This window comes from Enoplosus armatus, chromosome 2, assembly GCF_043641665.1.
Source record: "Enoplosus armatus isolate fEnoArm2 chromosome 2, fEnoArm2.hap1, whole genome shotgun sequence".
Taxonomy (NCBI): Eukaryota; Metazoa; Chordata; class Actinopteri; order Centrarchiformes; family Enoplosidae; genus Enoplosus; species Enoplosus armatus.
The window spans coordinates 627,138-642,262 of NC_092181.1; the positions used below are offsets into that span (position 1 = coordinate 627,138).

Below are 15,125 nucleotides of genomic sequence, written 5' to 3' on the forward strand. Positions count from 1 at the left end.
TCAGATGGGCAACCTGCTGCCTTACAGTGACCCAGGAGTGGTGTTTCTTTTCCTGGGATCGTTTGGCGTAGTAACCATCATGCAGTGTTTCCTCATCAGCACCCTCTTCTCTCGAGCCAACTTGGCAGCTGCATGCGGTGGCATTATATATTTCACTCTCTACCTTCCCTACGTGCTTTGTGTCGCCTGGCAAGACTATGTGGGCTTTGGAGCAAAAGTTATAGTGGTGAGTGGAAGAAATGGAATAACACACACATGAATACAAGTATTTTGTGGTGCTGAGTTGTTGAAATTTCACCTTCACATCTATGTTTAGAAATCTAATCCCTTCATTGTCAAATAGTGATACAAAATGGTCTCTAGTAATTTTTAAAATCGACCTCATCTCTCTGTTCTTCTCCCAGAGTCTGTTGTCTCCTGTGGCTTTTGGTTTTGGCTGTGAGTACTTTGCCCTGTTTGAGGAGCAAGGAGTGGGCATCCAGTGGTCAAACCTGCTGGCCAGCCCTCTGGAGGAGGACAGCTACAACCTGACCACCTCTATCTGCCTCATGCTGTTTGACGCTGTGCTCTATGGAATAATGACCTGGTACATCGAAGCTGTTTTCCCTGGTGAGTTATGGATAAAGTTTCCGGTATTTTTCCCTTAAATTGTTAAACCAATGATGTACAGTTAAATAGCACAGAATATTATGAGTTCTTTTTGGTTGTTTTGGTGGATAGTAATGAAAACAAAACAATTTACTCTATTCCAGGTCAGTATGGGATCCCCAGGCCTTGGTATTTCCCTTTCACTAAGACGTACTGGTGTGGAGAGAAAGAGAACAAGAACCTCTCCACCCCTCTGTCAAAGAAGGGCAACGCTGAAGGTACAAATCCTAATCATTATTTTAGCTGTTTATTTGTCTTCCTGTCTTTCCAGAACAACTTTCAGATATAAAACCATTAGTGAAATATTATCACAAGTTCAAAATGCAGATAGAAATGTGTCTTTTCAAACCTTAGCTTATGTCATCGCTAAAATTCTGCTGTCTTTGTCTTTATTTCATCCACAGCTGTGTGTATTGAGGAGGAGCCGAGCCACATCGAGCCGGGTGTTTACATCGAGAATCTGGTGAAGGTCTACAGCCATGGAAACAAGCTGGCTGTAGACGGACTGTCCCTGAGGTTCTATAACGGACAGATAACCTCCTTCCTCGGCCACAATGGAGCTGGCAAGACCACAACTATGTAAGATAATACACAGTATTATTATTAGTTATCCACAGTACACCTGGAATACCCCTAGTTTAACTGAGCAGAGAGTCTGAAGCTAGTTTAAACATTTTGAAATCTGCTCAGTTGAGGTGGCGATTGATGGTGACTGTTGCGTTCCTGCCTGCTTTACGATAGGTCAATCCTGACGGGGCTGTTTCCACCCACCTCTGGTACAGCCTACATCCACGGCAAGGACATCCGCTCTGAACTCAGCACCATCCGGCAGAATCTGGGCGTCTGTCCCCAGCACAACGTACTTTTCAGCATGTGCGTATACAGAAACAATAGCTTAGTTAAAAAACTTGTTGCCTCTTGTGTTTTGGTAAATGTGTGATTTGTTGTTTTGCTGTAATTCAGGCTGACAGTGGAGGAACACATCTGGTTCTACGCCCGTCTGAAGGGGCTGACGGAGGAGAAGGTGAAGGCTGAGATGGAACAAATTGTGAACGATGTCGGTCTGCCTCACAAACGACAGGCCCGCGCCAGCACGCTGTCCGGTCAGTTTGACGATTTAAAAGTGTTTTACCTTCTAGTCGTTTCACAACTAATATTGGACATGTTTTTGCGGGGGATTTATGTATACATTAACATATACATATAGATCGTCGTTCTGATTTTTTTCTTCCGTTGTCTTTGTAGGAGGGATGCAGAGGAAGCTTTCAGTGGCCCTGGCTTTTGTTGGTGGCTCAAAGGTTGTGATCCTGGACGAACCCACTGCTGGGGTTGATCCCTACGCTCGCAGGGGCATCTGGGACCTGTTGCTGAAATACAGACAAGGTAAATGCCACTGATAGTTGGTTCTTAGTCATACAGTAGTTATTAATCCTTTTCAATATTTGATGTGTTTAATTCTGTAGTTTGTAAGTTGAATGTGTTTGTTCCTCTGTCAGGCCGCACCATCATCCTGTCCACTCATCACATGGATGAGGCTGACATCCTGGGCGACCGCATCGCCATCATTTCCCACGGCAAGCTGTGCTGCGTAGGCTCCTCGCTCTTCCTGAAGACCCATCTGGGCACGGGCTACTACCTCACTCTGGTCAAGAGAGACTACGACCTGACGCTTCAATCCTGCAGGAATTCTGCCAGCACTGTCTCCTACAGCAAGAAGGCTGAGAAGGTAAGAGAGAAGTAACGGAGATCATGTTTTTAAAAATGTTTTTATTTCAACACTGAAAAAGAGATTTTTATAAATTTGTATAAGCCAGTTAAAGCAGGATAGAAAGGGACTTTGTCTCAGCTAACGAGAGTTCATTATCAGGAAGGAAGGAGATGTTTTGTTTAATCTTGCTTTACTTAACTTTTAACCCACTTTGTCTTTGGTTCAGGAGGACAGCGTATCAGAGAGCAGTTCAGATGCTGGTCTTGGCAGCGAACCAGAGAGTGAAACCACCACTATTGGTAAGAACTGACACTCAATTGGCAACTTTAAAGGTGGACACGTTTATTCCTGTAACATGAACGTTTATCATTCTCTCTTACCAACCTCTATCTCTTTCTGCCGATTTCTTCCCTACAGATGTGTCCCTCATCTCCAACGTGATATTCAAGCATGTCCCAGAGGCTCGCATGGTTGAGGACCTTGGCCACGAACTCACCTACATCTTGCCCTACCAGTCAGCTAAAGACGGAGCCTTTGTAGAGCTCTTCCACGAACTGGATGACCGACTCACCGACCTGGGAATATCCAGCTATGGAATATCTGATACCACCCTGGAGGAGGTAAGGAGCAGCAAAGAGCTTTCAATGAAACTGATAATACACACTAGGTGGATGGATTTTTAAAAATGTTTCTGCCAATGTTTTAATCACGCGTCTTCCAACTCTGCAGATCTTCCTGAAAGTGGCTGAGGACAGTGGAGTGGATTCTGTTGAGCTTTCAGGTGAGATTTATGATGTATTTTTTGGTGCAACAATGATTAAAGTTTCAGAGCATTTACACACCTAACATCTGCATTAAAAATACATGTGTTTTAGACATATATTAGCAGAATCAGTAATTACTTTTAGTTTATTGTGGAGGCCAGTCAAAACAGAAGACTGTAAACTCAGATAGTTTAAACCCTCCTGACCCTCCTGTGGCTGCAGATGGAGTCGTGCCGACCAGGACTCGGCGCCATCATGCGTTTGGAGACCACCAGAGCTGCCTGAAGCCCTTCACTGAGGACGACTTTGATTTCAACGACTCTGAAGGTGACCCAGGTAGAACTGCACTACCCAGCATGCAGTGCAATAATAGGAACAAGACTGTTGCTATCATTGCTTTTACTCTTTGTTTGAACCCAAAGGTGTTTCTCACCATAAGTATACGTAACAAAACAAATGTCACATCTCAGGTTTTAAATGGAGAAAAAGTGCAGCATGTCCATGTTTGAAGAAAACCAGATTTATGTTGCAAAGCAGAGAAGTCAGTCGCTTTATGTCAGTAAAATTGCGATTGCAGACTTTCAGTTCTTACTCACAAGTTCTGGCAATATTACAAAATCAGGACACAGACGTCTGTTGCAAGCTCGCTCATGTGTATCTTGGTGTCTGTGTCCAGAATCCCGTGAGACCGACTGGCTCAGTGGAACAGATGGCAAAGGTTCATATCAGGTCAAAGGCTGGAGTCTGAAGAGACAGCAGTTTGTTGCACTGCTCTGGAAACGATTCCTCTACGCTCGGCGCTCCAGGAAAGGCTTCTTTGCTCAGGTATACTGATGCTGTAGATAACAGGGTATTCATGCCTCTAAGAATGAAGCAATAGCTCTGAGGTGTCATAAATCGTCATGATGTTGTTTTTCAGATTGTTCTTCCGGCAGTGTTTGTGTGTATTGCCCTGGTGTTCAGTCTTATTGTTCCTCCATTTGGAAAGTACCCCAGTTTGGCTCTGGATCCCGGCATGTATGGAGAACAGTTTACCTTTATCAGGTGAGACATCATTCTTTCTGTCTGGAATTGTATCTTGTCAAGAAAAAGCCATTTTGAATGTCAATCTGTTAGTAGAAGTGTCCAGATGACCTTCAGTCTTTCAGTCTTAACATAATGATAGCAGCTGTACATCTTATTGTTCATTTTTTTTATCTTTAAAGACCATTTGTTGGTGATGATTTCCACTTCAAGACAGTTAATAAATCCTATGTATTAAAAAAGTGTATTATATGTAATAATGTATATATTGTTAAAGACAATGGGTTCTCTGTGTCTTTGTAGCAATGACTTACCTGAGGACCCTCACATCAACAAACTACTGGGAGCTCTGACAGAGAAACCGGGATTTGGAACACGCTGCATGGAAGGAGAACCCATACCGTGAGTTTTGAGAAGAAAAGTTAACATACATCCAGGAAACTAAAAATATATAGATCTACAGGAGATCTACATGTGGTTTTAGTCAAAACACAAATATGGTAGTTACACATAAGTGTAAAATGGAGATTTGGAGTTGAGTATAAACTGGTCTATCTCTGTGCTCCAGGGACACTCCCTGTACAGCGCTTGAGGATGAGTGGTCGGTCCCCCAAGTCTCGCAAAGTGTGAAGGACATGTTCGACACAGGCAACTGGTCCATGGAGAATCCCTCTCCCCTGTGTGAGTGCAGCTGTGGAGGACGCAAGAGGATGCTCCCAGAGTGTCCAGCTGGTGCTGGGGGACTTCCACCACCACAGGTTGGTGACACCAAACAATTACCACAAAATAACAAAAGTTAAGATCAAATAACCTCACAACAAGGACACTCTCTTCATTTTTCTCTCATACAGACGTAAATACAAGTCAACTGACAATGAAAAAGACAAATGTTAATTAACTGTTTTGCCTGTGTGTGTATCCAGATGAAGATCAGTGACAAAGACACTCTTCAGAATTTGACTGGCAGAAACGTCTCAGACTATCTGGTTAAAACCTACGCTCAGATTATTGGCAAGAGGTAACCCTCATCTTACACCTTAGTTTGACACACACATATGTTTGTGCTAATTCTTGCTTCATTGTATTATTTCTCAATCAAGGATGCGTTAAGCATTTTTTTGTTCTCCTCTTACAGCCTGAAGAACAAGATTTGGGTCAACGAGTTCAGGTACATTATCAGACACAATCCATCTTGACCTTATTAGTCAATAATATGGGCCCGAGTGCCTCTCTGCTGTGTCCTTTGCCGATATTAAAACGTCTGTGCTCCATACAGATACGGTGGATTCTCGTTGGGCGCCAGGAGCTCTCAGTTACTGTCCCACACAGATGAAATTGACGATGCGATCGCTCAGCTGAGGAGACGCTTCCGTCTGGAGAGAGTAAGAGATTTAATTACATTATTATTTCACATACTGCACTAAACTAATGCACAGGAAAAATGAACTACAGTGGTTTCAATTTATACATTTTCATGTTTTTATAATCACAGCTGTAGTGGAACTAGACTGGACAGACTTGTATTATTGCAGGTCTGAACAGTGTCAGTTTATCAGTGTGCTAAAGAAGACTCACTCCTTCTCTCTCTCTGACCTCTCTCGCCCACCCTCCAGGGAACTGCAGCGGACCGTTTCTTTCACAGTCTCTCCAGTTTTATCCAAGGATTGGACACCAAGAATAATGTCAAGGTTAGCACCCACACACCCACACATACACACACACACACCCACACACACACACACCCACACACACACACACACACACACACTGGTTATACAACAGCATGTGGCTCTGTAGGTTACCGTCAAGCTTTCCTCACCAAATTCCTCCGCAACACCACTGTTACAACGATATGCTTCACTCGCTCTATTCTTATTGTGTAATTTGATTGCATAATGATTGATTTATGATTTGTTGCAGACTAGTGCTTTTGAACTATTCCTGTGAATTCAGGACATAAATAAAAAGAAGGGCTAAAGAGGGAAACATACATTTACTCTATAAGGTCATACTGGAATCTGCACTCTCTTGCAGACTTATGGCCCTCAGCCCTCACAGAGCTGCTAATTTACTTCCAGGCTGCTTTGTATGTCCTCTGAGGTGACAGAAGCTAAAATGCCTCTCTATCTCCAGATCTGGTTCAACAACAAGGGCTGGCACAGCATCGGTTCTTTCCTCAATGTGATGAACAATGGCATCCTCCGGGCAAACCTGCAAGCTGGCAAAGACCCTGCAAAGTTTGGCATCACTGCCCACAATCACCCGCTCAACCTCACCAAGGAGCAGCTGTCACAGGTGGCATTGTGAGTATTACTGTCAGTACGAGGGTACAAGAAGTATAACATCTCTCTGACCTTTTCTAAGAGTCATCACTTCTCATTCTCACTGCTCCCTTGTCTCTCTAGGATGACGACATCAGTAGATGTGCTGGTTTCCATCTGCGTGATCTTCGCCATGTCCTTCGTCCCAGCCAGCTTTGTGGTCTTCCTCATCCAGGAGAGAGTGAACAAGGCCAAACACATGCAGTTCATCAGCGGAGTGCAGCCATTACTCTATTGGCTGGCCAACTTTGTCTGGGATATGGTAAGACATTTCAGTCGAGCTGGGCCCTTGGCCTCAGTGGCTCCTCTCCAAACTATATAAAAAATGATCCAAATGGTCCAAATATATCAGGACATAATGCAGTTATTGGCTTTGTATAATCTTCATAGAAATGCAGCGTGACAAAACTTACTGAAGCCTCTTTTTCACCCTCCTTCTCGTCCTCTCTTGCAGTGTAACTACATCGTCCCAGCCACACTGGTCATCATTATCTTTGTGTGTTTCCAACAAGACGCCTACGTCTCCTCCACCAATCTGCCTGTGCTGGCCCTGCTGCTGCTGCTCTACGGGTACGTTTGACACACGCTCAATTTGCTTGGCTCTTCCTTTCTTTATTTTCTCAATTTCTCTTTAACCTCCTCTCATCTAAAACTGTCTTTGTATCTCTTTGCAGATGGTCGATCACCCCTCTGATGTACCCAGCCTCGTTCTTCTTTAAGATCCCCAGCACTGCCTACGTGGTTCTGACCAGTGTTAACATACTGATAGGAATCAACGGCAGCGTCTCCACATTTGTACTGGAGCTGTTTGGAAGCAATGTAAATAATGTCTCCAAATAATTTTGATTCAGAGAGTTAGAGTAGCAGCAGATTGATGAAATGATTGAGATTGAACGCTCTGCCCCTCACGACTGAATATTGACTCTGAATATCGACTTCATTTCTATTAGGAAATCGGTGGTATCAACGACATCCTGAAGAATGTGTTCCTCATCTTCCCTCACTTTTGTCTGGGCCGAGGACTGATTGACATGGTGAAGAATCAGGCAATGGCCGACGCTTTGGAGAGATTTGGTAATTACAGCGGACCTCTTTTACCAACTACCGCGCATGTATCCTAATTTGTTTTGACAAGGGAAGTAAAGACACATTTCCTTAATCTGTCTGCTCTCTGGTTGTGGTTGTGTCCCTGCAGGTGAAAACCGGTTCCGCTCCCCTCTGGCCTGGGATATGGTGGGAAAGAACCTGTTTGCAATGGCCATAGAGGGCGTGATCTTTTTCTGCATCACTGTCCTCATCCAGTATCACTTCTGCTTCAAGTCCAGGTGGGTGAAACCTTCGATGCATGTGTGATCCGTCAGAATGTGACTCACTGATTGTAACTTAAATGAGACAAAAAAAAACATCTCCATGGTTTTCCTCACAACAGTATCTATTACTAAGACATCAACTAAAGCCTGTCCTATAAGTCTGTTTTGAGTGTGACCTCTTCTACCTGTGATCCTCCAGGTCATCCACCAGTCATCTGAAGCCTATTGGAGAAGAAGATGAGGATGTGGCCAGAGAGCGACAGAGGATCCTGAGCGGAGGAGGACAGTCGGACATCCTGGAGCTCAGACAGCTCACCAAGATTTACAAGCGGAAACAGAAGCCGGCAGTGGACCGGCTGTGTGTCGGCATCCCTCCTGGAGAGGTAAGATATGGGCAGCATACATCTTTTACTGTACACGCACCAGACCACCAGTAAAATACAGGTTTCCTTAGTACAGATAAACAGTTTTTATATCGTTAAAATTATTTTTAAAAGTGATTTAAAGTTTAAAATTATCAGCTGAGACAATGAATGAAGATATAGTTAAGAATCTCTACGTTCCTGTGAAATGAAACATAAGGAGTCCTGAAGCTGACATTGTTTCTCTGTTCCCGCAGTGCTTTGGTTTGCTGGGGGTGAACGGGGCAGGAAAAACCAGCACCTTTAAAATGCTGACGGGAGACTCGGTGGTCACCAGTGGAGAGGCCTACCTGGCTGGCAAGAGGTAAGACACATCATACCTGAAAATATACAATACATCCTGTCACACGATATAATTAAAGGTCCCACTCCTGTTGAGATAATGATTTGAAGCTAATTCTTCAAACCAGCTGATTTGCACTGGAAATTAAATGAGCTTTCATTCATTTGTGATAAAACATTCAATACAAGGCTATTTTGTTTAAAATATAAATAAAAATGTATATTTTGTTTTCTGTGAAACATAATCGTGTTTATCTCACTCCAGTGTAACTACAGAGATAGATGAGGTGCATCAGAACATGGGCTACTGCCCTCAGTTTGATGCCATCAACGACCTGCTGACCGGCAGAGAGCACCTCGAGTTTTACGCCATCCTGAGAGGAGTGCCAGAGAAGGAAGTCTGTGAGGTGAGCGACAAACACATGGACCTACTGTATCTACTATGACATATTGTATTGGACTTACTGCAGTGGTCTTTTATATGTGAATATAATTTTTGGAGTCTTTAGAGACATTACATGGGATATTGACGTATGTGAATAAACAAACATACTATCATTTATCAGTCAAGATGGTTGACACTCATGAAAACTTTATCCTGCCCACTAGGTGGCAGAGTGGGGCATCCGGAAGCTGGGCTTGGTCAAATATGTGGACAAGTCAGCGGGCAGCTACAGTGGAGGAAACATGAGGAAACTGTCTACTGCCATCGCTCTCATAGGAGGACCACCTGTAGTCTTTCTGGTCAGTGGAAAATGTTCAAACATACACAAAAATTTCTGAATTATTTTACGTAAAGCAGCACAGCAGGGTGACCCAAACGTTACTGAAGATGGCAGATTGTGTGTTCAACAGCTGAGTATCTGTTGTTTCCTGTTCACAGGATGAGCCAACAACAGGCATGGACCCTAAAGCACGTCGTGCTCTGTGGAACGCAATCCTGAGCATCATCAAGGAGGGACGATCTGTAGTCCTGACCTCTCACAGGTTAGTCTGGGCATCTGAATTACATCTATTCAGTTAGCTGAACTATATAGTTATATATCAGTGTGCCATGAACATTTTTTCGTTATTAAGTTATGTAGTTACCCCAACATGACTAACCTCATCCTGGTGTGTTTGTTGCAGCATGGAGGAGTGTGAAGCACTGTGCACCAGAATGGCCATCATGGTCAACGGCAGGTTCCGCTGTCTGGGCAGTGTGCAACATCTCAAAAACAGGTGGGAACCAACGCCAGAGCAGCATCTCACAAAAGCTCACACACATGAGAAATGAAAAAATAAGAGTTTTCTTCCGATTATCACTTCAATATTCCGTTGAATGAAATGTGCTTTGTGGTGTTTTTGTCAGGTTTGGTGATGGCTACACCATCATCCTGCGGGTGGCTGGCCCAGACCCAGACCTTCGGCCGGTGATGGAGTTCATCGAGCTCGAGCTGCCTGGCAGCACACTGAAGGAGAAGCACCGTAACATGCTGCAGTACCAGCTGCCCTCCTCCCTCACCTCCCTCGCCCGCATCTTTTCCCTGCTCGCTACAAACAAGGAGGCACTCAGCATAGAGGACTACTCCGTCTCCCAGACAACTCTAGACCAAGTAAGCAAGAACACCCAAGGCTTTGACTTTAACTAGATTGTGACTTTAGTTTAGGCGAAGTCTTAACTCCTCCTTCCTCATCTTTTCCCTCCTGCAGGTGTTTGTAAATTTCGCCAAGGACCAAAGTGATGAGGACCATTTGAAAGACATCCATCTGAACAAGCGGGACGCTGTGGTAGTGGACATTTCCCAGCTAAACTCTTTCCTCACGGACAACAAGACGAGGGAGAGCTGTGTCTGATTCCACAACATACCATCAGTGGGAGTTGCTATGCTTCACCCACCCTCCCCCCAACCCAGGAAATATGGACCACTAACCTGTAGGGGAGACAGACTATGTTCGTTTTTTTATTTCTACTTTTTAGTCTTTTTTAATTGTTATCATTTCTCAGTGGACCTGCACTTCAATGCACAGCCTCTCAAAAAGGCAGAGACTGCAGGTATCGTGACAGACACTGAAACAATGAAAACTCAATGCAAATCAATGCAAGAAATATATATATAAATATATTTAAGATAGGGGCGATATTCCTGTGAGGGTTGGAGACCGGCGCTCCTCCTTCACAGAAAGAAAGAAAAGACTCAGAACGCTTGAAGCGACAGCAGGATTATAATGCTGTGCCCGACTGGAAAGCTTGTAGCCCTGCTACTCACTCAAAGGACGCTGCATCGGGGAAGAAGGAAATATCTCTAGTTTTTAATCCGGTTCCTAAAAGTAGTTAGCAGTAGTCAGTGCGTCTGTGTGTGTGCTACTCTGTATCTTGAAATCACGACAGCGTGAAAACAAAAAAACTAAGTTCTGATCATTCACTGCCAACTGCTAAAAGACAGACTGACTACTTTTTTTATTCAGATTCAAAACCTCTCTCGATCTCTCTTCGTTACCAAGCGTGTTTTATAATGCAAATGTTGGTGAAAAAGCATTTACAGTCCAATTGAGTTCAGTCATGCAACATATTAATTTCAACTAATTCGATTTTTTTAAATTATTTAATTCTAATAGACAAACATAACCTATGGAGTTTTTCTTTTTTTGTTTGCATAACAATTAGTATTGATAACCAAGTTGTCTTTTTTTATTTTTTGTTGTTGTTGGTGTCCTTGACATTGTCCAGCACAGTGCCTATACTGAATCACGGTGGAGAGAGAAATCGGAGCACTCCATTTAAAAACAACAACGTATGAAGGCTGCCAAGGAATGTACAAGACAGATGCCATCACGCATCAAAGCACAAAAAAAATGTGATTTTTTTTGTGAAGATGATGAATGAAACTTTTTTTTTTTTAAATTGTGTCCATTGTCAAAAACAAACAAAAAAAATCTTGTGTTTGCTTGATGTCTGTACATGAGGATGCAGTCTGCTATACTGGCTTGTTTTAACTCGCCCTGCCCTCTTTAAATGGAACTCAAGGCTAATCAGAATGGAAAGATATAACCATCGCAAACTGGCAGTTGTGACTTCTAGAGAAAGCTGAAGAAGAAGAATTCAGACTGGTTGTTGAAACTTCATTGGAAATATATACTGCATGCTTTCCACTGGGCCACACACCTGGACTATCAGCACTTCTGTGTGAGTGTGTGTGTGTGTGCCAGAGCATGCCACCAGATCAGCGTGTAAAGGACTGGAGATGACTGAATTGTGCTTCATTGTTGTTGGATTACTGCCACATATGTATATGTGGAGTCTAAATCTAAATTCTGTTGTAAAAAAAAAAGATGTGATTTTAGCTATAAGATGAATCAGATGGAAATGTTCCTGCAGGTAAACCTGCAGCTTTCATACATGAGAAGACAGTTTCACAGCTACTCTGGTTGTGTGGGATCTAAAGACGGTAACGTTTCCAGGCACATGCTTTTATCACATGCCTGTGTGAGGGCACAATTGGAGCGTTTTAGACCTGAGCCAGTGATGTTGTGGATATTATGTATAGTGGCAATTTTGTGATGTCGAGTCAAAAAAACAAAAAACGATACCAGTGAAGTGAACAAACATTGTCTGTGCCAAACGGACCTGAATATGTATCTTTGATCAACCAGCATAATCTCAAGGAGGCAACTGGTCTGTAAAGTTTAACTTGTGCTTTCATTTGAGTTATTTATCCATCAGCTCACTGACAGAAACCCTCCTCTCTCATTGTCAGCAGCTCCAAACAAAAAGCATTCAGTCTCCATCAGACTGTTTTTTTTCTATCTTGTGGTGATGTTGCCAAATTCTAATCCTTCTGTTTGTCCACATGAATAAGCTGCCGCTTTTCTGTCAGCAATTCAATCTTTAGACATGAGGTGGAGATACTTCACACAAAATGGCATTTCCAGAGCTAGTCAAAAGGCCAGACTACACTTAAACAGGGACCACGAATCGTGCTTGTAATGCTTTATAGTCCAAAAATCCAGGGTTTAAATTGATGACAGACCCGTCATCACTGGTGCTCTGTGTCATATAAAATCTTATCTCGGAAATCTAATCTGCGCTGAGGGGCTTCAGACCCTCAGCTAAATGTGAGCACTTTATAGACTTCATAGCCTGTCGTGTCAAAGACGTAGAGGTAGGGATTTGGGTATGGCAAATTAGACGTTTCAAAACAAAATCTCTGCACTGGAACACAGATATAATTCAGACAAAACAAAGCTACACCACCGCATTAAAACATTTGTCTGACACTTGAAATAGAGAACGAAGGCTTACATGTGATCGAGAGAAATTAGTGAAACGGTGAAAAGACAGTAGTGACATGAAAAGAGAAACACAGGACAGAAGTGAGTTTTCTTTTCTCGTGCTCAATATTATTATTTGTTTACATTTTTAAGTATTAAACAGCTATTTGAGTCTGTTACTCATTGTGTATAGTTACTCTTTGCATTAAGAAATAAAAAATTCATACATTTTGAGAATAAAAGCCTCCTGATTTGATTATTTTGTATTCTTTTGCCATAGCAGTTGTGTATAGTTGTGTGGTAGATACAAAAAAAGCTAATGTGGGCTTGTCACATGGAAGTTTGTAGCTTATGACTGAACAAAAGATGTGTTTACAGTATGTTTGGGCGTGTGTGTGTCGATGTGTGCTGATGACTATAAGTTTCTAGAGTGTGCATGTGTTTGTGTGTGTCTATGTTCACCTGCTGCGTTCCCACGCCCCCCACCCGCCCCACACACACACACACACAATTATATTGCTAGTAAAAACAGACACACACTCAGAGGTTTCTGTCATTCTGAGTTATTCATCCACCAACATCATGACTGGAAGAGTTGTTTTTTTGGGACTCCTGCTCATCTGTGTGGCTGCAGGTAACAAAGAAATAAACTTAATTTGAAGCATTTTTACATTCTAGTTTGAGGGATGTTGCACTTTGTTTTCTGACGATATTATGTCGAAGGAGATTTAATGTGGCTCTTTTGACATTGAACAGAAAAAGACACATTGATCACACAGATCTCTTCAAAGTAATGTTGAGAGAAATATCTAAATATAAAATACTTGTTGAAGGCACTGTACACTACAATCATATGTATGTTAACATAGTAGGAACTCATATACTCTACCTGTATCTATAGTGTAGTAACATTATCAATAACAGGGACTATAATATTGACGTTTCCAATCCCAGCATAAGTTCATGGAATTCCAAGTCACTGGGTTTACAGTCAGTTTTGCATGCTAATGATATTTTTTATGCGGTATGGAGTCAATTCTTTTTTCCTTTATGGTTTTAGAAGTCATCTGATTTCTTTACAGAAGCTGAGGAGAACTCTGGACTCCTGAGAAAGGTGCCACTTCTTTTTAATGGAAACATTTGACTGTGTGTATGTGTGTGTAAGAAGAGTGAATGATTTAAAAAGAAATGTATACATTTTATATACATATGAATATAGAAATTTTAAACATGTATAATGGTGAGTGAGCTTTCGTGTGAGGTAATGAAAGAAAATAAGTCACACCAGATCGTATGTGTTTTGTTGGGGTCTTTTTTCTAGCAGCCTTCCTGTCCTGACATGGAGGAGATCGTGGCATGCCCTCTGAACCTGGCTCCCGTGTGTGGCAGCGATGGAAACACCTACGCCAACGAGTGCACCCTGTGTGCCCACAGACAGTCAGTACACACAGCTGCTCCTCTCCCAGGGCGTTCACACCTTGATTCAACATCACCCAAGTTGACTTCATGGAGGATTAAAAAGTGCCAAAGTCACCCTCTGGTGGTGACTGAATGTAAAAACTGCAGTCACAGTATTGAACTCTGATTGGCTTACAAACAGCAGCTGATTCAAATGACTGGAAGCTCTCCAGTGTATTCTATTATCCATCTATTGGTCTTTACAGGAAATGAGTTAGCGGCTATTAGTCATGAATAGAAAATGATCAGATGAGTGGTTACCAAAAAAGCGAGAGATTCTTTTGCATTAGTGCTTTATTCCAGAGTGACAAAAATACTGGCAAAACAATATTATAGATGTTTCAATTAGATATACCTGGATGGCTTGAAGAGAGCCCAGTCAACTGAACATCTTGCTGCTCCTAACTTCTCCAAATCAAGAAGCTTAACGACAAAATATGTCGTCCTTTTTTGTGGGTGAAGGGACTCTTTTTAGAAAGTGTCTCTGTTTCTATTTCTCTGTTTCTCTTGATACTCTGTCTTCTAACCCTATAACACAGTTTGCTGTATTACAAACCCTCATTGATGGCTTTTAACCCTTTATCTCCAACTATACCTCCACTGTTCAGACACAGTGAGTTTATATGAGGTGGTGATTTCCCAGAAAGATCTCTTGACTGGCCTCATTTTCACTCTGATCACTGACATTGATACAAATGAATCACAGCTGTGTCATGTTGTGATCCTCTCTGCAGAACCACCAAGGCGGACATTATGATTGTCAAAGAAGAGAGCTGCTGACCTGACCTGATCATCAACTCAACATGGAGCTTTGAAATGACAGACGTCGGACTACAACTGTCCTAAATGTTTGTGTCATTGCAATGAGTAATAAATGTCAATCAGCAGTAAACAGCTTTCTGATATTTTCTTTTTTTTATCAATTAAATCCAAATCTC

General features: G+C 42.4%; 2 protein-coding genes across 3 annotated transcripts in view; both read left to right on the top strand.

Annotated features, from left to right (window-relative positions):
- The window catches only part of LOC139296226 (phospholipid-transporting ATPase ABCA1-like), a 39,603-nt gene extending 27,443 nt beyond the window's left edge, over window positions 1-12,160 (top strand). Inside the window, exons 16-49 of the mRNA XM_070918585.1 lie at window positions 5-226; window positions 405-609; window positions 753-866; window positions 1,053-1,227; window positions 1,390-1,521; window positions 1,612-1,751; window positions 1,894-2,031; window positions 2,145-2,365; window positions 2,583-2,655; window positions 2,774-2,976; window positions 3,086-3,137; window positions 3,343-3,456; window positions 3,797-3,945; window positions 4,040-4,164; window positions 4,447-4,545; window positions 4,712-4,901; window positions 5,067-5,161; window positions 5,279-5,311; window positions 5,420-5,525; window positions 5,757-5,831; window positions 6,277-6,446; window positions 6,549-6,726; window positions 6,919-7,034; window positions 7,139-7,283; window positions 7,415-7,538; window positions 7,660-7,789; window positions 7,974-8,157; window positions 8,394-8,500; window positions 8,744-8,885; window positions 9,088-9,222; window positions 9,362-9,465; window positions 9,607-9,699; window positions 9,830-10,073; window positions 10,171-12,160. Coding sequence (XP_070774686.1) covers window positions 5-226; window positions 405-609; window positions 753-866; window positions 1,053-1,227; window positions 1,390-1,521; window positions 1,612-1,751; window positions 1,894-2,031; window positions 2,145-2,365; window positions 2,583-2,655; window positions 2,774-2,976; window positions 3,086-3,137; window positions 3,343-3,456; window positions 3,797-3,945; window positions 4,040-4,164; window positions 4,447-4,545; window positions 4,712-4,901; window positions 5,067-5,161; window positions 5,279-5,311; window positions 5,420-5,525; window positions 5,757-5,831; window positions 6,277-6,446; window positions 6,549-6,726; window positions 6,919-7,034; window positions 7,139-7,283; window positions 7,415-7,538; window positions 7,660-7,789; window positions 7,974-8,157; window positions 8,394-8,500; window positions 8,744-8,885; window positions 9,088-9,222; window positions 9,362-9,465; window positions 9,607-9,699; window positions 9,830-10,073; window positions 10,171-10,314 — 4,677 coding nt within the window. The 3' untranslated portion in view covers window positions 10,315-12,160. The remainder of the gene's footprint in view (window positions 1-4; window positions 227-404; window positions 610-752; window positions 867-1,052; window positions 1,228-1,389; window positions 1,522-1,611; window positions 1,752-1,893; window positions 2,032-2,144; window positions 2,366-2,582; window positions 2,656-2,773; window positions 2,977-3,085; window positions 3,138-3,342; window positions 3,457-3,796; window positions 3,946-4,039; window positions 4,165-4,446; window positions 4,546-4,711; window positions 4,902-5,066; window positions 5,162-5,278; window positions 5,312-5,419; window positions 5,526-5,756; window positions 5,832-6,276; window positions 6,447-6,548; window positions 6,727-6,918; window positions 7,035-7,138; window positions 7,284-7,414; window positions 7,539-7,659; window positions 7,790-7,973; window positions 8,158-8,393; window positions 8,501-8,743; window positions 8,886-9,087; window positions 9,223-9,361; window positions 9,466-9,606; window positions 9,700-9,829; window positions 10,074-10,170) is intronic.
- Window positions 12,161-13,311: 1,151 nt separating this feature from the next.
- On the top strand, window positions 13,312-15,023 carry spink4 (serine peptidase inhibitor, Kazal type 4). 2 transcript variants are annotated; one of them, XM_070925656.1, is made up of 4 exons: window positions 13,312-13,363; window positions 13,812-13,843; window positions 14,051-14,166; window positions 14,922-15,023. In XM_070925656.1, the coding sequence occupies exons 1-4, from the start codon at window positions 13,312-13,314 to the stop codon at window positions 14,965-14,967; spliced, it is 246 nt and encodes an 81-aa protein (XP_070781757.1). In that variant the 3' UTR covers window positions 14,968-15,023. The 2 variants fall into 2 exon arrangements, with proteins under 2 accessions (XP_070781757.1, XP_070781765.1); XM_070925664.1 differs by having other exon boundaries at window positions 14,054-14,166.
- The last annotated feature ends 102 nt before the right edge of the window (window positions 15,024-15,125 follow it).

Bases quoted from the DNA above. Each gene is read 5' to 3' on its own strand.
- spink4 (XM_070925656.1), top strand. From the start codon at position 13,312: ATGACTGGAAGAGTTGTTTTTTTGGGACTCCTGCTCATCTGTGTGGCT. The intron at 13,364-13,811 runs GTAACAAAGAAA...ATTTCTTTACAG, and splicing joins GCTCATCTGTGTGGCTGCAG to AAGCTGAGGAGAACTCTGGA. The intron at 13,844-14,050 runs GTGCCACTTCTT...TCTTTTTTCTAG, and splicing joins ACTCTGGACTCCTGAGAAAG to CAGCCTTCCTGTCCTGACAT.